Source organism: Amphiura filiformis, chromosome 8 (assembly GCF_039555335.1).
Source record: "Amphiura filiformis chromosome 8, Afil_fr2py, whole genome shotgun sequence".
Taxonomy (NCBI): domain Eukaryota; kingdom Metazoa; phylum Echinodermata; class Ophiuroidea; order Amphilepidida; family Amphiuridae; genus Amphiura; species Amphiura filiformis.
The window spans coordinates 59,197,375-59,221,223 of NC_092635.1; the positions used below are offsets into that span (position 1 = coordinate 59,197,375).

General features: G+C 36.8%; 1 protein-coding gene across 1 annotated transcript in view; it reads right to left on the reverse strand.

Moving 5' to 3' along the window:
* LOC140159637 (netrin receptor UNC5C-like) overlaps positions 1-23,849 on the reverse strand; it is a 233,473-nt gene that overhangs the window by 11,387 nt on the left and 198,237 nt on the right. Inside the window, 4 exon segments of the mRNA XM_072183131.1 lie at positions 206-356; positions 1,869-2,150; positions 11,324-11,437; positions 12,464-12,682. Of these exon segments, the coding sequence (XP_072039232.1) occupies positions 206-356; positions 1,869-2,150; positions 11,324-11,437; positions 12,464-12,682 (766 nt within the window).

Here is a 23,849-nt window from a genome sequence, read left to right on the forward strand (position 1 = left end):
ACAGGGGTTCGACTGGACAAAGTGGAATGAAGAAAGAAGGAATCATTCATGCATTATACAGTATACACACATCATGGCCTATATGCAAAATGTGCATAAAACATCAAACTATATACCAGCACTCATAGTATTATTGAAGGTGATAATGGGGTGGTTCGATTCCCAGTCAAGGCATTTTTATAGTTACCTTTGCAATCCTTATTACAGGAGATGGTTTGATCTGCGTTGCCAGGGCACGAATCGCCACCATTCAATGGCGCTGGATTCAGTACACAGTCGTGTTCGCTTTAGATACTCCGCTGCCACAGTTTGCGTGCATTCACTCCAACCAAGCCATGAAGACCAAACACCATCAACTGAAACAGTCAAAATTATAGCAAATATTTAGTATCAAGTTTGACAAAGCATGAAACAGAGGAAGGAACAATAAATTTATCAAATGGGAAGACTGACCACAGAATATGATGAAACTCTACAGGCCTACTTTTGTACAGGGAATAAAAGCTGAATTAGGCACCAGAACCAAATTTGTTCGATCTTTGGATGGACCATCGATGCTGCTTCGATGCTTGTAATTAATGAACTATCAACTTATTAATCAGAATTACTGGTAAATTTGTATTGGTCAATGTCATTATATGTACAGATTCTTATGTAATCACAATTAACAACAGATAATTAATTGATCTTATGAATAATAAGGATCGACCAAGCATCGATAGTCGATCGAAAGATTGAACTAATTTGTTTCTATTGCCTTGGAGGTATTCCTTTATCAGAGGAAATTTTTTTTCTGAAACACAATATTTCTTCAAAAAAATCAAGACACCATCAACCATCTCAATAAATTTCCTTTAAAAACTTTCATTACCAAGGCAACCAGGGGTCAATAAGGTAGTGTTTTAACACACACTGTATACATGCAATCTCTTCCTGTTCTTAAACCTGATAAAATATACATAAGATCTTAAGTGAATGTGACTTGTCTGTAACTAGGGTGGTATAAACAGCCAAGTATAGTGTTGCTTATATCAGGCTTGAGAGTGGCTTTGCTTGAAAACAGCTGAAGTACAACAAAAAAAAGCTGAAAAACAGTGTGAAATTGGCAAAAAAGACCCCAAATTGGGCTGAAAATAAATAGAAATGCATAAATTTAAATAATCAAAAGAGCTGAATTCAGCTGATCAGTTGAAAAATCTCATGCCTGTATATGCGGCGGTTCTTCTGCCAATTTGGGCTACTTTTAACCATATGGATATACCACAAACAAAGGGATTCTCTGTCCAAAAGAAATCCAAAAGGATTGAGGGACCGAATTGGAAGCATTTTTAAACCTATGGCAAATCCTGTAAATGGTTTGATACTGCTGCCGTATTGGGAAACAAGCTGCATGTACACAGTATAGCATGGTGCATCATTTAATTATACAGCGTAGATGGAGGTCTAGGCTTCAAACTTCAAATTCTAGTTGACCTATGACCTTACGGCTTTCTAGAGCTGACCTGATGCCCCTTGCACTTAGTAAAATGCACCCATAGGACTTGCACATTTCAGCAGCCAAGAATAACTTTTTGAATGAAAGAAATTCACTTTCGTGCTATACCAGGGATTTTCAACTTTATTTGTTCAAGGGCCACAAGGGGGCTAAAAGTATTTTAAACATATGCTTGAGGGCCAAAAACACCTAGTTTTTTGTTTTCCTTTAGATATTATAAAGCTGGTTAAGGGCCAAATATCAATGGTTGCTGGGCAGACTTGGCCTGTTGAGAACCTCTGATCTATAGCTACTATTGTTTACAATCCAGACAATAGTAGAAATTTGACTAGGCTATGCCCTTGTGACAGCCAAGAATTGCACCAACACTCACCATAGACAGTAACCGATGCAGTTTCACTCTTTCGTTTACTTGCAATATTTTCCGCAATACACGTGTAGTTGCCTGTATCGGACATGAATGCCGTGCTGATGATAAGGCTGCCGTCTTGGGTCTGTAGGTAGTGAACATCTTGCGTGTTCAACCGTTCCCCGTCCCTCTCCCAGTAAACCTCCGGGTCTGGTTCCCTTTTCGGTGGTCTGCATAGCAGCTGGATGGGGTTGTCTTTTAAGACTCTTGCTCCTAATGGCTCTTGATCAAAATTCTTTTTAATATCTGTAAAAAATGGGGAAAAATAGGATAAAATAAACACAGTGTAAACAAAAATTACAACAAATGACGCTAATGCGATTTTTATAAAGGTCATTAATTCGAAAAGGGTTAAAGTTACATGTAAGGTTAAAGGCATTTTTAAAGTTAGGGTTAAGGGCATTTTAGGTTATAATTAGGGTTAGGGATAAGGTATGGGTTAGCATTAGGGTTAGAGATATGGTTAGGCTATAGGGTTAGGTTAAGACTTATGATCAGAATCAGGGTTATGTTTAGGTTTAGGATTAGGGCTTATGTTATAGGTTAGGGTGAAGTTTAGGGTTAGGATTAGGGTTTATAACTAAGTTATTGGGTTCTCAGAATAATAACCTTTCTGACTGTTAACCTCCCCAGAATTTTGACAAAAATGGTTAGCATTCAGGTGAACTTTTACTCAGAGTCCGAATATTATCCCTTTTACTGTCATGACATATTTTTAGGGGTTTCAGTGTGACGACCTCGAACTGAAGACACACACACAGAGAGAGCGCTCACTTTCCACACAAAAATCACAGATTCAAACAAGTGTTTTTCCCTTAAAAAGATATTTTTTTCAGGCATGTTATACCTTTTTGTAATCCTTACAGTGTCTATCATTGATTTCTGCAATCACTTTATAGAAACATTGCTGTATAAACAAGCCACAGCCTTATGAATGAAACCCAGTCAGTCCAGCCCACTTGTCAATTGCTCACCAGAAAAAGGCCTTATATGGCATTCTTGACCTCAAAATTTTTGCAAAAGAAAGAAACTACCAACTCTGTAGGTCATTTCCAGGGCAACTGGAGCTGATTGACAGTTAATGAGACTTACTATTTTATTGTGGAGGCTTCAAGCTATACCCTGGAGCTTGTCTGAAATTTGTAGGACATCCACAAGCCAAGCTGAGAATCCCCAAAAGTAGGTACAATATTTTGGGCATGTAAACAACACATTTGATTTAAAAGACATTTAGAATATGAAAGTATGATGTTTAAGGTATCTCAGGTTAAAATCTTGAGGTTGTAGGTGATAAAATGGCCCCTGGAAATTGAAAAGTATCTGGACATGTCATGGTTTTTCACAACAGGCCACACCACTGGGCAAGTAGGCATGAGCTGGCTGAGTGGTGCCTGCAGAGTTGACGGGGCTGAATTGAGCTGGCCAGAGGGCTATGTAGCTTTCCAATAAAACCCCAAAATTGAATTATAACTGCAAATAAAAGATTATTATCATTTATCTGAAGTAAATGTGTAACTTTTAACTATTTCAGAGGAAAATATAAGTTTTGAGTGTAATTTATAGTGCTGTACTTGTAGCATCAATATAAATATATACCTATAATGCATAATGGTATAGCCCATTCATACATTTAGTTGATGTTACTTTAGACTGTTCCATTGTCATTTATGGGTGTTTTTAATGTGTGTGAGGGGCTTGTAAAGCAGAAATAATAGATGCAACAGCTGTGATGTGTGTGTGTGTGTGTGGGGGGGGTACATATGGTAGGATAAGGGATTAAAAGCCCTCGAGGAAATAAAGGGCCCTGGAGTGGTAGGGGTACAACAGATGAATGAGTGAAGCTTAAGAAAAATAATTGGATACAACGCCAAACCAAAATGTTTTATTATTTTATTAGTCCCTTTTTTTACTTTATTTTTTTAAATAATTTGTTTGTTTGGTTGTTGTTGTTGTTTTTTTTTTTTGGGGGGGCAATCAATTATAACACAAATTATTATTATTGCAAGTCATATCAAGTTTTTTTTTCAATAATATACCTATGTTCAGCAGCTTTGTTTTAGTGTAGATTATCATTATTTGATAACAATTAATTATCTTTGAAAGTACTTGTTGCTACATGGTATAATATCCCGTTGCTATGAAAGAATATTCTGTTGCTATGTAAAATGTCATGGTGCGAGGTAAATTTTTTTTTTATATCATAATGTCATTTATCATACATTATGTGCTACTTAATTTAATATATATATGATATTAAACATTATAATACCACCCTGCAAATTTATTTTTGAAAAAACCACTCAAACAAAATGGCGGTAAAAAAAATAAAGCTATTTTCCCTTGTTGCTAAGGACAATCAACTGTTACCTTGGAAACCATTGAAAAGGTATGTTTAAAATCATGTATTTTGGCTATGTTCAGTTTAAATTAAATTGATTGAGTACACAAATATACATTTAATGCATTCTGATGTTCTTAAAAATTAGGATCATGTTTTTTGGTTATTTTTATGTATTTTGGTTAAAACTTGATTGGTTTCCATGGCAACAAAATACCAGTCGTTATTAATATTTTTGAAATTTTTTCGCAATTTCAGATTTGCCTCAATACAAACTTAATATGTTGAAAAAATCAAGTTGATATGATGTAAAATAAGAAAATGGTGAATGAAAATGTGTAATTTCAACGCTATTATTAGGCCATATTTGGCCAAATACAGTACATCATGGCCTATGGAGCTACTGTCCTCATTTCGTTATCATTTTGTCGTGCAAATTTTGTTCATAACTTGGTCAAATTTTATCCGATTCGAAAAATTTAAAAAGTGTGATGATTCTGTTGTCATTATCTTTCATTTGACACTAACTTTGTGTTTGTAGGGGGTTGCAAATTTTTTCACCTGAAAACCCTAATATTTTTGTGTCAATCATCTCAACAGTTTCCTTTGTAAGCCATCAAAGTACAATTTCATGGACAAAAGAAAACTTGACTTTGTCACATTTAAAAACCAAGATCTTCAAGTGTCTTTATTTATATTTTCACACCGAGAAACTTTGCAAACAATACTCCACCGCCTTATAACGGGGACAGTGTCCCAGTTTCTTTGTGCCGCAAACCAAGCCTTCGTGATCGCAGTGAAAAGCAAACCCCACACAAATGGGCATTTACACTAAGTAGGTAAACTTTTTAGTCACTGTTGCTTGCTCTCTAGCAGACTACACTAGCAGACGACGGATACGAATCCTGTACATATTGACTCAATCTTTGCGAGGAAAAGTTCGTAAAAACTACAGCTTTTTGGTAGTGTGTGCCTAAGGTGGCCTTCTTACAAGGCCTCCATTGTGCGTTGGATAGGGGTGTCAATATTATGTGGTAAGGTGACTTGACTGTTATACTTTGGATCATATTTCCATACACAAATCTCGATTTGGTTAAAGGCAAGCTAAAGTAATATAATAATATGATATTTAAGATACAGATTTAGGATTGACACTTAGGATTACGAGTAGGATTTAGCATGTGTTGCTTCACAGCTATAACTTGACAGTAACAACTGAAACGTTGACCTTTGCAAAATTCAAGAAAAGCTTTTAAAATGCAACATGCCCATTTTGATCCCTTAGTTTCATCCTCAGCTTTGATGTTACTTATGCTAAGCCTATTTGGATGTACGTATATACTACAGCTTCCTTAGCTACAGTAAGCTTGATTCAAGTCTAAGAGCCGCTTTTTTCCCCGTAAAACCTCTGCATCCATCTCATCGTATAACAAACGCGGACTGTTTATCTCTGGTTATCCAATATTCCCAGATAGCATAGAAACATCCACAAATTTATGCAACACGGGGAATTTACACAAATGACATGTTTGCGCAAAGCCGTGCAGCCACCTTCTCCTATTCCAATATCCAATTCACCTCACCCTAGCTCTGTAGTAACCCTCTTTTTTCGCATTTATTTCACTCCCTATCCTGGTTCACATCCAGACAAAGACTTTTCCTGGGTAAATATTTTATCAACACAAATTTCACCCTCCCAAATGATGGTCTCGCTATTTAATTCGCACTAAATGCAACACTGACTCTTGCTCATAATGCAAAAGACCTATTATAGACTCGGTCTGGTTTGTAAGTCCGCTTCCCTGAGCTTCCCTGGTAGAGTCACCGGGGACACATCTACACAATCAGCGAACTCGGAATAACTTGTTTTTTTCTTCATATTTTTTACTCTCTCACTAAACCACAATAACCATATTATTAAACACTTTTACTGTGCAATTGTTAACTTTGTTTAAAAACTCACAATTTTCTTGTTTTCGTTCGAGATAAAAGTTAAAAATAGAAAAACAGTGGAGGTAATCATGTTCTATTTACTACTGACTGGCTATTCAGCAGGACTCTTGAGACATGGCTAAATAAAGCTTTTATGAAGGGAATATTCTGTAAGTGGGCGATATCCCATACAACATCGATGGCCCTGAACTAAATCCACAAAAAGATTTCCTGTTTCATCTGATAAAATTGAATTTAAAAAACATCTTTTTGATACATTGATAGACTAATGCCATTAAAATAAAAAGTTACAAAACAGAAATAATCAATGCATCAGTAGTGGCGAGGGATATTTTGACCTCAAAACACCATTATTTGAATAAATGTTATGTTGTTTACGCATTTCAGTTAAATCAAGATCATAGATTATGTACAGAACCCTAAAAAAGTTCAAGTTCAAGTTTGTTGATTTCCTTTTCTTGCAGTCATGTTTATGTATGAGATAAAACAGTTTTTATGCAAGAACCTATGACTTGAATTTTTAACTGTCACTAGTGCACTACACAACTCACTCCATATAAAACACAAATACCAAGTTTCAATATATCAGCCACAACTAAAGCAACTCGCTCCACAACTCGCCCTACACAACTGGCCATGGTCAAACTCTTCTTCTGATGGTCTCCGACGGATTTTAACAAATAATTACCAAAGAAAATAGAATGATTTCTCATATAGCATACAGCATAAAAATGCATGAGAGCAATAAAATCTACTATGTGTGAAGACTTGTGTTAAAAACTATTCCTCATAAAAAAATATTGTTATTCCATTTAAGTGCCCATCCTTTTTCCGTTCACACACATACGAATGTCTCTTGCTAAAGAACCAGTCACCAGCTAACCTGAGATATTATAATAGCCATTAATGTGCTAATTGATAAGTGGCATCGCCTCGGATGGCAATAATTGTTATGAGTGAGGTTTACACCTCATACTACGCGTGGCTTGTAGAAAGCCGATCCTGGACGGCAAATATAATTAAGAAATCAATAGCGTACCAAGTAGAGGTGTGGCTTGGAATACAATATTCCCAAATGCCCCCTAGTACTTCTTGTTGCCTGTTGCCGATGACAACACACACGCTTTACCATGGAAACTGATACACACTTTCTCGCATTTTCATTGTCTGGTTTTGTATTCTCCCCATCAGGTGTGGAAGATTTAGAAACAAAACGAAGAAAGAGAACACGGCAATGGTACATGGTCTATTGGGTATATGCACTGAATAATTTAAATCTTTTTCAACCAAAATGGCTTCAGACATTCATACTCTTTGCCGTTAACAATTGATCATCTTGCACGTGTTCGGAGTCCATGGAGGATACCATTATCTCCCTATTGAACAGTGCAATAACCTTTTGAACCTGTGGAACCAAAAAAAAATCAAAATCGTAAGAATTTTTAAGTGGGCGATTCCTAAAATAGATGGAACAAATTCATTATTTGATGAATGAATTCGAGTGCCTGTGTCAATAATAGATGTCTAACGGGCTATTACAGTTAAAATCCATACACCCCCTGTGAAAGATGTGACCTTAATCTTCAACACAGGGAGTGTGAATTTCAAATGGGTTACCTGAATGGGCATTCCATGTGAAATCTACACCCCATGTGTGGGAGATTTAGGTCATGTCTTCCATAGGGGTGTATGGATTTCAAACGGAATAGCCCAACTTTCTGTCTTTTGTATAAAGTTAAGTGGTCTCATTTGGTCCCAATTAGATTGATGGTCTCCTGATAGAACATGGGCGTGGTTCTTTTGGGGATTATAAACTTGTTAGGAAAATCTCAAAATCAATTCAGTATGTTTGGTATCGGTACCCAAATCATTGGTTAAATGTGCTACATGTAACCTAAAGTTCAATGGTTTACTCCAGGAATAGGCAAGCTGGATGGGGCCACTTCTTGTATAGCTCTTATGGACCCCACCCTGAATGTTCTGAAGGAGCATGTAAATTAAAACTCCCCAAATCCTGGTGCAAGATGTTTTGCCACTCTGGTATACAAAATACCATAACTACTTGCTCAAAACCAGTTTGCAACATGCTTGAAAGTTGCTACTCGCCAACTTGACTTGCTGTAAGGCATTTTATCACAGTAATTACGACATATCAATATTACTAAGCAGAGGTGTGCGTAACCTTTATGAGCTACGTATCCCAGATTTACTTGAGATTTGATATTACATCTATACAAACTCACCTCGAGGCTTATATCTATCGCGTTAATTGTAAAACGATTACCTCGGATGTAAGACTCCATTAAAAATGGGACTTTTCACCAATTAACCCTAGCATGGTTATTAATAGTCAGGGAGTGTCCTATTTGGCCTTTGGGGGCTACAGTCATAACAAGTCTACCAAAAACTACAATAGGACACATTCTTAAAGACCCCTCTGCCCATAGGACTTAAGTAGTGGTACCCCCTGAAGGCATCTAGAGACCAATTCAACTTGAAGCTTGCTTTGTCATAACCGTGCATTATCATGCATCACCAACCCTTTGAGCCAATTTTTACGCTCAAATACCAGCATTTTCAACCCAAAAAAAATCATAGACCTCTGCTCCGCTACCAGAAAAATTGGCATTTCTTTTTCCTTTCCTGTTGACAAAAACTTGACAATAAAGCATTTAATCACCTGGGCCCTCGGGGGTTTGTACTTGTGTAAGGGTTGTGAGCAAAATTTGCCGAAACCATATACCAGGAAGTTTCCTCTTAATATTTCATAAAAAGGTGATGAAATTTGGGGAGGCGTATGTTATGAGCGCAAGCAGCAGACTAAACATAGTGGTGTCCGAGACCAGCGATGACTCAAAGTTATTATTGGATTGTTGCTCTTGGAGCGAGAACTATGACCCTTTTTAGCGCACCTTGTCACCGATAACCCTTATCATGATGAACGTCCATTTGTCTAATGGAATTTACAGCGGCTTATGTCTTACACGGCTTATCTTTTGAAATTGTATCTTATTTAATTAAATTTTGTGCTTAAATACATGACTGGTGACATCATCACTATCATCTACGATGTTCTAAAGCTTAAAAAGTAAGCCGCATATGTGTGTTACTTATTCACTATGACTGAAGAGTACAATGATGAGATCATGGTAATAGAACTTTTGTAATTCCAAAATCCCTTAAAGTTTTCTTTTGCTGCAATGCTCTAAAAAGCATGCAACTTGGAATAACCGTTACTACAGATGCTCGCAAGGTATTTCATGAGCAGAAGGGGGGGTGGAGTTTCAATTTGAAACCAAGTTTGAGATATCAGATGAGGAAACTGATATCTCAAACGATGTAAAAGACCTCAGTTCAAATGATGTAAAAGACCTCGGATTACCCCCCCCCCCCATCCCAAAATGGGTGCAAATTCCCACAATTTACAGACAAAGCTAGTGTTGTGGCTTCTGCGGCTGCCCTATGTTGCGCGTACCACTGTGTAACTACAAAATGCAGAAATAAGAAAACTTTGCAACTTCTCTTCAAATATTTATGCCAAATTAAAAACCTATTTTTTTAATTAAAAAAGCCACCATTCAGTTGAATGTTAATCATGATAATTTTATTTAAATACAATAAATTTGAATTTTCCACTTGACAGGAAAAAGATGACTGTATCGTCCACATGTATTATTTCAGATAAATTTGCATTAACCACACGTCATAGAAATATAGACCGCTATGATACCGTCCTATTGATTTTGTACTTAAAAACTCCCTAACTGTAACCAATATTGGGACAGAACATCAGAAAATACTGGTCTCTCCTTGAAAAAAAAAGTACAATAGCGGAGTGTTATCTTTGTGACTAATATGGAATCGACTACCATGACTAAAATTTGCGGACGACATCTAAGCAAGAAGAATTATAATTTAATTATCATCACACCATGATTCAACATTGAAATAGCTACCATATTATTTTATTAACGCCAAAAATTAAGTTATTAGGTTTATATTTTCAGATTTTTTTTCAACTTGTGATGTTATTAAAATTGGCTTGAGAAAACATGGTTTTGTTGGAACTTATGAAATTTGTAATAAGAGAAATATTAGGTTGGGTCACTAATGCAATGCATCAAGTTCATTATATCAGCAGAGATCATCCTCAAAAGTTACAGATTTTATTTTACAATTCAATTAGGAACTCACATCTTGAAGACCAGAAATTATATTTTAATTTTATGTGGGCCTTGCAAAATATAGGTTGTTTTAAGTTATGCAAACTCTGGATTTGGGGCTATTGATACCAATATGCTGACACTCAGTGGCGGCGCCACGTGGGGAAGGGGGAGGGCAGGGGGGGCATTGCCCCCCAAATCAAACATATTTTTCTTGCCCCCCCAGTTTGCCCCCTCCACTTTTGAGCCAAACCCCCAAAGTTACATATATTTCCACTTTTATTTTATTTTATTTAATTTGTTGATTTTACCCCTGAAATTCACTTTGCCCCCCCCATGCCCCTCAAAAAAATTCCTGGTGCCACCACTGCTGACACTTGGCATTGGTAGGCTTTGCTTTGAAGACTTCATAGTTAGTTTCACATTCAACGAACAAGACGCCATATTCTGGACAATCTTATTTTTTGAACTAATATGGAAGTCATTTTTTTTTTTTTTTTTAAGAAAGTAATCATTCCAACCAGAGGCGGTCATCAAATTTGCCCAAAAGCATTTCATCGCAGAATAATACCCTATGAAGTAAACACCCATTCTGCTATGCATGGTATAGTTCTTGTAAAGATTAGGCCATCCAGGGACCCAGTAAATCCAATCTACATTGGTCATCAAGCAATAGGGCCTAAGTAGTACCATGTTTGAATACAAATTATATGGTTCCTGAATGTGACACCTATGATTCTCAGCTGGGTAGAGGAAAATGCTTTAGACATGTGTAGGCTTCATACGTGCCGCTTGGTATCAAATAACTTACAAAAAATTAAGAGAAATCTTCTGTAATTGCCTTATTTGGATATTTCTAGTACATGTCAATTTTTTGATATTCTTCCATTATCTTAAGGTATAAGCCAAAGCATAATTGTGCCATTGGTGTAGTCCCTATGTTTTCCACTGTCTTCTGTACTTACATGCTTCTTGTATGTATGCCTTTGTACTTCTGTCCACCCCTCCGCCTTCTGCCCAGGCTACACATTGGCACCAAAACTCGCCAAAATACGCTTCAACTTCTTCTTTGGTTATAGCTGAAATGTTTCAAAAGATTCAGTATGTTAGTTATTGGAGATGCTGACAGTCAGAGACACCAGTAAATCATGGTGAGATACACTGGCGAAGTGACGTAATAAATCAGAATAATATAACAACCATAGCAATAGGTGAAAACAATTTTGAATACATCACGCTGCACCTGTGATGTCTGCAATCATAGATTGAATACAATGCCGGTCTCTTCAAAGATACTAATCTTACAGGTGCGAGTGATCAGCATGATATGGTTCAATGCAGAGGTACCGCGTGAACATACCAGTGCAGCCCGGTATATTCAAAAATTGTTTTCACCTATTGCTATGGTAGTTAATCCGATTATTACATCACTTCGCCAGCGTATAGACAGACGGAGATGGGTAGATTCATGTAAAATAGAAACCAACGGACCACTGTGTCAAAGATAGAGCATGAGGTGCTAAGCTTAAAAGTTCTACAAAGAAAAGTGAGAAGGAGAAAGAGAGATAGACAGACAGTGACATCACAGAATCTGTGGTGACATAGACAGAGACATAGACTTGGGGGTTGGCCATGGACCCTACCAGAGAGGCCCTGAAGTGAAATTCTTCTCCGACCATTATCATAACCCATAGTCAAGTGTCAAAGATGGAGCAGGAGATAGTAAGCTTCAAAGTTTGACAAAGGAAAGTGAGAGGGGAAAGAGAGACAAGAGATTAGACAGACAGAGACATAGACAGGACCTCCACACATTAGTCAATCCCCTCTGCTCAGATGTAAACTAGTCCTTCAAGAATGACCTCGGCTATGTGGGGGGGGGGGGCTCGGTGAAGCCGAACAATGAGGCCGAAGGCCGAGTAGCGAGGCCGAAGGACAGTTTTAAACTTCTGTCAGCCGAGAGTCATTCTTGAAGGACTAATATAAACCAGTGGTTCTTTAGAATTCTCTACATTTAAAGTGGCGCTTTAAGGAGTTAAAGGACCTCTGCTATTATGCCCTGCAAAATATCAAGTGCATAAACTTCTATTATAAAACTGTATACTTACTTATACTTATATACATCATTTGATCTAATCCAAACTCTTCAAAGGTTTCGAGATGATGATGCCTCTCTGCAGACACCCAATCTCCATTGCACTTAAAAAACATTTGCATAACTGGCTGAGCCTTGCAATATAATGTCACTTCTTGATTTTTGACGATAAAAGCACTTTCGGGATGTTCTAGGAAGGTAGGGATGAGCGTTGGAGCTTCTGTTGGTGAATCTGAAAGAAAGAAAACAAAATTGAGAATTGAGTCAACACAACTTGTTTATATGTTCATGCATCAGGACACAGTTCTGTAATTATGTTTTGAACACATCGGTTAAAAACCAATTTTGACCCCTGTGGAAATAATGGTTTGGTCAGTTGCCATGCATGCTTTGTTCTGATTGTTACCAGGACACCTTTTTGGTAGGCCAATAGGTGATCATGATTTGATCAGGCTCAGTCTGGAATATCTGTGGGACACCATTATTCTGCCAGAATTCATCCAGACAAGTCATGTTAATAAAAACTTCTCCCACCCACCACTACCAATTTTAATGTGTTTGCTTATGTGTAATTTATTTCCATCTAGGGTTAATCTACATATTATATTTTGTACATTCAATGCATGACCTTTGAGGTCAAATTTTGAGAGGTAGTTGTTTACATGCAGGTCATTGTCCTATGCCCTTGGAATTGAGAACATTTCGCTGATAGTGCAGCTAGATGTAATAATCAATGTAGGACTTTGGAAGAAGTAAACTTGTGACTAATTTTATACGTTTTTAGTGAAAACATCGCTAATTTTCCAGTGAATTTACTTCACAAATGTCAATAAATTGAAAGTCTTCTTGTAAAAAAAAAGTATTGATGCTCCACGAGCAAATGAGCATTGCAATTTATATCATACTACCAGTGGCGTAGCCAGCACTTTTTCTGAGGGTGGGCAAAGAGGGGGCAAGCCAACTTTTAAGGGGGAAAATTGTAACAAAAATGGGTCTAAAAATCTTACATTTCAGGGTGGCCAACATCCCACAGGGGGGAAAGAAGGGGGAAAGACATCTCACTGGGGGGAAATTGCCTCTTTTTTACCCACCTTGGCTACACCATGCACCACTGCATAATACTTCCTAATCACACCAACTGTTGAAAAAATTCTTTCCCCTATAAGACCACCTGCACTACAAATTGTCCACATAGATACTTATTAATGCATATTCTTTCCTCTCTATAGCAACTTCAAGTTCAAGGGGGCATGGCCTTCAATTACCCATCATACCTTGAGGGGGACCAAATCACAAAAGTTTGATTGCCTTCTTTACTACCCATCACATTAACACCACTATTATCCTGATTATAAAGCAATACTACCACTTCATAGGCCTACATAAATGCCTATTAATTTCTTTGTCAGCTGTTGTGGTGATACCCCAAAGTCATTTTCAAATCACCATAGTCACTATAGACCACAATGGCCTCGTCCCAATGGCATAGTTCAATAACCTCAATTATACACTCACAGTGCAAAATTTGACCTCATGTTGCAGAGTATGAGTTTTTGTACCCAAATTTTCAGAGGTCATGCAATGAATGTACAAAAATGTATTGGGATTAAAGAACTGTGCCCTGAGCGATGAGCATAGCGATAGTGTATTCCTCTATAGTAGAAGTCAAGTCTAAGTTCATCTCAAGTTCAATAATTGTCACTTCACCCACCCTACCTACTTCATCGATTTGCAATCCTACAAAAACACCAACCAAATCAGAACTAACCTCTTCAAAGCAAGCTGGACAAATCCATCATTTTGCATTCAGATCATAAACCACATAAAAGAACTTGTAAAATACACAAATTTTGACAGCGAAGGTGTGTAATTTGTCATGCTTTTATGCGGAATTGAGCACCATGTGAAGAACAGGAAATGAGGAATACAGACAGACAAAACAGAGGTTTGCTCCACTGGAAACCACTGTCAATAATAACGCTATATAAATAAATAGTGAACAAATCAATCCAATTAAGCACACAACTACTAATAAATGGAAACCAGCCAAAATCAATCAACTGTTTGACTCTAGCTTTTGATATCTTTTTATAAATAATAATTGACACCCTTGACTTTAAAAAACCTCAAACTTTAACTTTCCCATATTGTTACTTTTTAATAAAAAAATTATTGAAAACACACCACTTTCAACTAATAGTCCTGTACATTAACACCCTATACTTCTGTTAACTTTTTTTTGCCAACCTCAAAGCCACATTGGTAGCCATGTCCTTCTCACCATCAAATGACCTTTTTGAATGTCTGGTTTCGCTATTTTCAATCTTATTCATCTTTGCCTCCCCTCTCCATACAACAGGTGCCATGATTTCTATTCACTGTGGAAATGACTGAACATGGCATATTCTAACACTTTTTTACTTTCAAACAAGAAATATATTCCTGCTCCTGATCTGAGCAATGAAAACAAAATTGTTGTCATTTTCTACCACCTTTGTAGCATTCTTACATGTAGGTGAACAAATCATAAGCTAATTGTCATTCTCCCACCTGCTTTCATGATTGCAGGTTAAATACTTTTAAATTAAAGGTTTAAATCATAGGTTGTATGTCATTGCTCTTTGCAATATCATCCCACTCAGTAGTTAGTTCCCCCATCCTTTAAAAATTGACCTGTGCCCCTTCCCTTACAACTTATGAGGTTGAACACAGTCAGCTGGGGAAGTAGGGTGGTATTCTCAAACCTTTGATCAGCAATGATAGGTGAAGCTGTTTGAAAATCAAGAAAATATTTGTGCCACTGACTTGCACACACCCATACCTTCAAACACCCCACCCCTGCACACACACCCTAATACCAGTGGCAACCGAGGACATAACACACACATGTCTGAGAAAACACCATACAACCGGGGACACACACATTTAATTTTTTTACTATCTAACCGGGCCACAGGGTAACTATACCGGGTAACTGCGGACTCATGTTTATATGCTTTAACATGCAATCTGGGCCAACCGGGCACATGCTGGCAATTGGGGACGACCGCAGTTCATGTGTATCCGCATTTCCATGGTGGTGTTTCATGTCCCCAGTAACATGGGGTGGTTAGAAACGCACACACTCCCACAGCACACACACCAAAAATATAGGCCACGCATAGACCATGTCAGTAGTGTTGGTCCGAAATGTTCGCACCAATCGTAAAAGCATAGGTCTAAATAAACCTGCACACAGCACATACAAATTAATGTGTCATCTCTAAACCATGGATATGGGAACAAACATATCCCTGTTTTTAAAATACCAAAATTTGACACAAATAGCTTGACCTTATTAAATATTAACAAAATAAACATGATAAAATGCCATTTTGAATCATTGCTGGTATGCTGTGACAATTTGTTTATAAATATATTTTGATTTTATTGGTAACATATCTCAGGGTCAAGTTCATATCTGGTTTGTGCATTTTACCCAAATTGGCAACCAGAAATTGTTTTAACATTTTGTTACATTTACAGAAAGCAGAACATGAGAAAGCAGCAAAAAAAATTGAACTGAACTGAACTGAACAACCCACAACCTGTGTGTCTTCATGTTCTTAATTTATGTGGGTCTTGGGTAGGGGAGTCTTGGGTGTGGTGTCTTGGGTGAGGGTCCTGGGTTAGACTCTAACCCTGAAAATAAACCAAAATAATGAAAAAGAGAGCTGATAATTTATATTTTTTGAAGTTCAGCAGGAAACTTTTGGAAATATTGCTGAAAAGCTCTGCAAATTTTGCTACAACTTGGAAAATGAGGCACCAGATTTGTATAAATTTTTCGAAGAATACAGCCATTCTCTTAACCAATTTTCTATAATTTGAGACCCATACCTGAGAAATGCCATCTGAATCTTGGGCACATCCCTGACCCACCTTTCCACTATTAGACCCCCTGGCACTGAATCTGATACATATTCAGTTGACATGGTCGACTTTCCCTGTTGTCTTTTCCGTTAGACTCCATCACTATCATATCTTACCATATTCTTGTCATCATAATCACAATCATCATCATCATCATCTTTTCATCCTTCATCAACTCATCCAGACAAACAAAGTGTGTACAATCATCCATGGGAAAAATATCCAAAGCCCAGATTTTCTCATGATCCTGGGAACCATCACAACCTCTTCATGTCACTGGTGCCTGAACCATGAGCATCTTTAATGAGTCATTAATGTTCTTTTCTGGGACAGATTCTTTGCTATGGTCCGTCTGGTTTAATTCAGGTCTGGTTTTCATCTTTTTTGACAAACATTTGTTTTTCTCAGGCCTTTCTTTCTTGATTTGTTTAATCATGTTAATAATGTGCATAGAAACCTGGCCCAGGGACAGTTTCAGAAAGACATGAACAAATCCTTTAGTGCCTACTCCCTAAACCTATTCCTCCTATAGATATTTTGTATGTGCTATAACTCATTGTATATCTTGAAGCTATGGGATCAAGTTGGAGCCTAGAAAGTGGAATGGGGCAATCTTTATAATTATTATCATGGCACAACCAAATTGTTTCAAACAAATCAAAGTTATAAATTCTACCAGCTGACAGGTTTTTTTAAAGAATACTTATATTATGGCCGTCATTCTCATTTTTTTTCCGGCACAAAAAATACAACAGAGATCTTGGTTCAAATATTTGTTACTAGTATAATCATAATAATGTAGATGCTACAGCTCCGAAACTAAAATAAAATCTTTATTAAAAGATGCCATCTGAAACTGGCTCCCTAAGGATTCATTTACTAGAAATCAGCAAACAACATTTTGATAGAAATGCAATTTTGTATGCACGCCTTACGTCAAGTCAATACTTGGTATAAATACCATTTTTTAACCAATACATAATCTGATGAATAATTCAAAATAAGATGCACAAATGATTGTCTGTTTGAGAGTCTGAAGATGAAAGAGCAGGAAGTGTCCTTGTACTCCCGAGATTTACGCTAAAAGTAACCACTTTTGCGCGATTAATTTTTGCGCTTTGCAACAATTTCAAATATTTATTGCTTGGTTTTCATTTGGCCAGTTTTCTACACAGGTACATGTACACACTGAAATAAAGAGTTTAACACATTTTGAGCATAGTAGTATTACTAGTATAGGGCCTACTAGCAAGAGTACCAAAAGCATGAACATCAATTATAATGTTCTGCATGCTAGCCATAAAGCGTCAAAATAAAAAAACCAAGTTTTAAGATATTTTCTCAAAATTCCAAAAACCACTGAACCAATACTAGGCTTGTTTGTACTCATTTCAATGCATTTTCCATGCTGATTCCAAATATGGTCATGAAAATTTACAATTCTGAAATTTTTGAATTGAAAAAAAAAATTTGTCGTCTGCAGTCGACACCAGCGAGGAGAGAGTGCCAAAGAAATGCACTTTGACAGTAATTTACTTTAAATATAGCATTTTATATATTTCATGCAATTTTTATAAAATAAATCCTCTAGCACCTTGCAATAGAAATTCTATTAAAAATAGATGGACATCATGACAATGATGGCTGCTGAACTACGGTAGAAATAAATAAAAATAATATACGGCATTAACGACTACGAGATGGTTATCCACGAAAGATAATCCATTTACTATTACTACATGATAATACTTGATTTTCCACCCACAATTCAATTCAATATGACAATCCCCAAAGACATAGTTCAAACATGTCTGCCTTTATGCAAAATATTGGCTTGTACTTTGTATTCTGGGTATCAAAATACCACCTTAAAACTGTAAGTATATAATTCTTAATATACACAAAAATTAAGGTTTTGAATTGAGCAATTATGGATGAGAGTGTCGCCAGTGTGTGGAGAGAATAAAGCAAATTTGTTTGTTTTTTCTACAAAAAAACATGTTTATCTAAACAACAGTTAATGTCATGATGACCCACCTGGGAGTAACTAGATGGTTAAAAAAAGACTAAAGTGTGCTGTTGCTATGGTTACCCATGTCATACAGTGACTTTAATGACAATTTTCTTCCTAGAGATGGAGTTTTTATTTTTATCTCTTTTTTTTGCACAATTTAATAAAAGACTACTACCAATATCAGTGTATATTATGAAAAGGCCCGTGCAGCAAACTAAAGGAAATACGTAACAATGCGAGTGGGGGAAAAAATTAAGATCTATAGCCTAAGAGTGAATTCTGTAATTCATTTCTAAATTTAGAATTAAAATTTTGTGTTCATCAAGAAATTACAACGCTTTTTTGCATGAGTTCTGCAACAAATTTGATACACTACATTGAATATGGTGTGAATTTGACCTACTGGATAAAACTTCTCAAAATAGAATCAAGATTATCAATCATTGCTTTTTGTCCAATAAACATCGCTAACCAGGCATGAGAATGAATTTTCAAAATGAAAAACAAAACACTATATAACATTTTGACAAAAAAAAGCCAAAATGGCGTAAAAATAAGTCCAGTTTAGGGCAATTTGGGAGATACACCGTTTTCATGCCTGTCTAACTCAAATCCGCTACTGAAACAACTCTAAAATTCATTATGAGACCACTTCTAGCAATCTTGCCATATATTAATTGTCAATCCCACATTATTAAATCAAAATGTGTCCACAATCTTGAGTAAAGTTTCACAAAAAATATAATAGAGCCCTAATTATATTGACTTTTGCATGAAAACAAGTGTGTCAACCACTGATCACTGATATTGTTGATGTAAACCCAGGGGGAGGGGTTCTAGTTGAAGGTATATGGGGATGTGCCACCGTTTTGGGGTACTTTTCAGCCATTTCGGTATATTGATGGGTGGAGTTTCAGTGCAGGAGACCAATGTGCCCAATTGGGTGTATTTAGTCAAAAGTGCCCCTAAAAGTAGTGCAAATTTGGATGCTTTTTGTGACAAATTGGTATACTGATGGGTTGCAAAAACAGCAAAAGGTAGGCATAGAAAAAGTCAGCATCCGAGAATCTGTGTGGCACATCCTCCCCCCACCCTGAGAAAACTTATCTAGTTTGAAAGGAATCTTGTTAAACTGGCATTTGAAAAACTAGCCATAGAGCGAAACTCTCCACCAAGTGCTAAAGCATTAAAAACTGCATGATCATGTTTAATTATTAACTAAAATGCAATTACCGTGATTGCTTAACTGTAATGCAAACGCACACCGAACATGGAAAACGTTTTTTTTAATCCAACCACTGAATGATTCTTGAACAAACGTGACATTTGATATTCGTCTATTCATAACCGTCGTTTTTGTCATTTCTCCACTCTCAGAGTGACGACTTGATAATAAGTATGCTCCCAGCAGTCCATTGACAAATTTTCAAGCACTTTGATCAATTCCCACTTGTTATCATTACGATGAATAAGTTAGTGAATTACAAGATAATGTTGAATTATTTTCATCGGCCAGGTAACGTGTCATCAGGGATTTCATTTGAGAGGTTTTTATCATATATATTGTCGGTGAATATAAGAAAATGGCCTTGTCGCTAGCGCTGACATTTGAACACACAATCATGATTTCATATAGATTATCTGAAAATATGGAGCATATCAGATATACCTTTTACAATTTGGTCTCGTTCTTTTTTCTTCAAAGTATTTCTTCGTATTGCTTTTTTTCTTTTGTTCAAAATTTTCTTTCTATCCATTGTGTTCTTCCAGGTCTCTTCCCACTCCTTTTCTCTCATTTTTTTTTGGATACATGCTGATGTAAAATAAGTTAGGACTCGTATAATTTGCATCACAAATCTTATCTTATTTGATTAATCCAAATAAGTATTCAAGATAAAGATGTTAAAATTTGTCTGAACATCAACCCAATTTTCACTGTGACAAGTCACCTAAACTTCCTTTTACATAACATGGCCTACTTGCAGTGTTTACTCTTGCTGGAATTTGGGTGCACCAAAATAATGAAGCATTTTCCCAAAAAAATTGGCCCAACTTTGGCCATGTAATTCCCCAAATTGACTAATTGTAATACAGCATTGCAAATTTGTGTGCGCCAAATATAATTTTTACTGGGCCAAAATTGCGCCATACAGCCTCTGAGTTAAAACACTGCCTACTTATTTGTGTCAATTTAGTTGATTTCATCGATTTGTTTATTTTATCAGTTTTTATTTTTATTATTATCTAGACAGCTGAAATCTCGGAGATAATGCTGACAAAACTTCGGCCAGGCACAAGTGACCTGGTGAATGGGGTAGCCATAGATAGCTGGCCAGGGCATTTTTACAGGACAGGCAAGTGTAGCCAACAATCAGGCTTATTTTTTATCTATTTAGGTCCTGTAGAGTGTGGAGATTTGAACCCAGGACTTCTCGCACTACAGGCAAAGACCATTGTGCCCCTCTGCTCCCTATTCAACCTGGGTTACCCTGCATGCACTTGCACTGTTCTCTCGAAGTGCCCAGGTAATTTTAATTAAGATTTTAATTAAGTAGAACTACTTTTAATCTATCAGCAATCATTTCTGATTTCACAAAAAAATGTGGTTGCAAACCGTTGCATTGTCTACATTTTTCTTCCTCAAAAACTATCCAACCAGTATTCTCATTATACAATAAATATTATACATGTTCATGTAATTGAACACTACAACACCCCGAAAGACTTCAACTCAACAATAAGCCACGCATCGTCTATCCGTCACCATTAACCTACAGAAAATTTTATCAAAAAACAGCAGATTGTGTAAGCACTATCTATTTGTTGTGAATTGACATTTCATTTGTGTGGCGAAATTGTGGTTCAATATTGTATGGCGAGAGCCCTAGATATCGGTCCAGAGACCGGGAGAAGTTTTTCAATGTCAGCTGCAACAATTCACACACACTTCCCTGGATCATGTGGATACATGCATGATCAAATTGTCCACTTCTATCTTTTTTTTCTCTCCTTTTTTTTCTACCGGTCAATGAAAAGAAACTTAAGTCACCGATAATCAGTCGACCGCACATATTATTTTTTTGTTATATCAATCAAGGCCGACTGTGCACTGGATAAATGGAGCTTAATTAAACAACTTCTCAAGAAGTGTAACGAAACACTACAGAGTTGGCAAAAGAAAAGTGCGATTAGGAAAATGGGTTCAGTATTGGGTGACCCTCGGTTGGCATACCCACACAGGGCAGAAATTCCTGGCCAGCAATGGCAGAAGCAAGCTTACAGTAACTAGTTTAAAATACCCAGACAGAGAAGTTATAATTTGTCATAAAGCATCACAATGAATAAATTGAGGGTTTTGGGAAAGAACTCCTTATCTGCAATAGCTGCCCTTTAAACATTTTGACAACTTCTGCATTCTATATTGTATACATCTGAAACTATTGCACTTGGCAGCTATTTCAGATATGCTTTCTTGCCTTTGAACCCCCAAAATGGGACAAGAAATGAGACCTAAAACAATTTTTGTCACAAGTTATACCTTTAAGTCGTCACTTCTGTGACAACCAAGTTAAACAAATTTCATCCATCCCCACATCAGTCTACCATTTTCAGCCCTTTATAAATAAACTTGCACCAATTTGAATTTGAGATGTAAAGCCTTTAGAGAAATGATCAATGTTGCTTTTCTAGAGTCTATAAACTAGGCTAATGGAATTGGATAATTTTGGCTCATCATAGCATAATAATGTGCTGGAAAATAATACAATCTTCACATTGCTAAGTTTTTTACCTCTCACCATTTAATTTCCCTGTATGGCTATCATGGTCAATAGAAGGTCACCACCATGGTTCAACACCCAGTTTTAGTTTGAATGTTTACTTGTGATAGTAACCAGACCCCATGCAATCCAAGGGATCAATCCCCTGATTACATTCAACCATGTAAAATAACCCAAACATTTATGTTTTTGAGGGTCAGAGAAGAAAAAGAACAGATCCTCTATCAAAACCAAGCTACTAATGAAACAAAAGGTTGCCGTCTAACATACACCAGAAAGCTTGTCACCTTCCGAGATTACTGCTACTTGAGATCCATACCCGGTGGGTTCAGTTTGTATTTAAAGGTAGGACGTATGACCGTTCCAGGATTTGAAAATGACCCCTATTTCACGGGGAATCGAGGAAATTTGCAGCAATTTTACCCCCTATTTTGCGCGAAATCAAGGAAAATTTGTCCCCAAAAACCTCCCCTATTTTTATAATTTTGAGGACGATTTTCATTTCACCCCCCTTATCACGAGGAATCAAGGACATTTTTCCAAAATAAATACCCTATTTTTTACCATTTCAAGGGCGCTTTTGAATTGTCCCCCTATTTCACGGGGAAATGAGGACAATAACAAAAACTGTAGCAGTAAACGCAGCAGACGAAAGTCCTAGAAATACACCCTATTTTTCATTTCAAGGACAATTTTGCTCCAAAACACCCCTAATTTGGACAATCACGAACAATTTTGTCCTCGAAAATTCCATGGACATTTCTTGAAAAGTACCCTAATTGGAACCATCATGCGTACACATTGTCAGTGAAGACTGAACCCACCGGGGATCCATACTTTTGAAGGAAGTATGGATCTCAAGTAGCAGTCATCTTGGAAGGTGACAAGCTTTCTGGTGTATGTTAAACCGCAACCAAGTCTGACAAGTTCTAAATTTTCGTTAAAATTCAAAAAATTTCAGAATGATGTATTTTCATTTATTACCATATTTGGAATCAGTGTGAAAAATGCATTAGAATGAGTACAAACAAGCCTAGTATTGGTTCTGTGGTTCTTGAGATAGCACTTGATATTTTGAGAAAATATCTCAAAACTTGGGACTTCTCATGTGGAAGCCCATGGCCAGTACCAAAGCATTAATGGTGCTATATATAAATTGAGATAGCCTTCAATGATATATCAGATGCATGGGAAATATCTGAAATGCTTATTTTATCTCTGTATTAATGGAATTTTTTTTCAAGCTTTAGCTTATCATTTTTTCCATGCAGCAACACACTAGTACCACAAATGCATGGGACTGTCTCCTACAAGCCCATGTTTGCCCATTGAGAGATACATGTAGCTCCGAGGGCAGGTTTCTTGAAGATTGGCTATAGGTCACCCATGGGCTTTTACAAAGCTCTAGACTTGTAACCCTTAGGTGAACTTACATGTAGTTGCCTGACACGTAACATTATGCAATGATAAAATCTTGAGTCACTTTTCCACTTTGAACAGTTGAAGAGAAACTGCATTAATAATATAATAAGTAGTAGGTTCAAGTTTCACACATTCATTTGCATTAGACATTAGTCGACTATTTACATTAGTCATTTGCCCTCCCCTCCCTCATCATCCCTCATCATAACTATAACAACACCAAAACCTGACGATCCTTTAATTTGCCCCAAATTGAGTAATAATTTATTTCC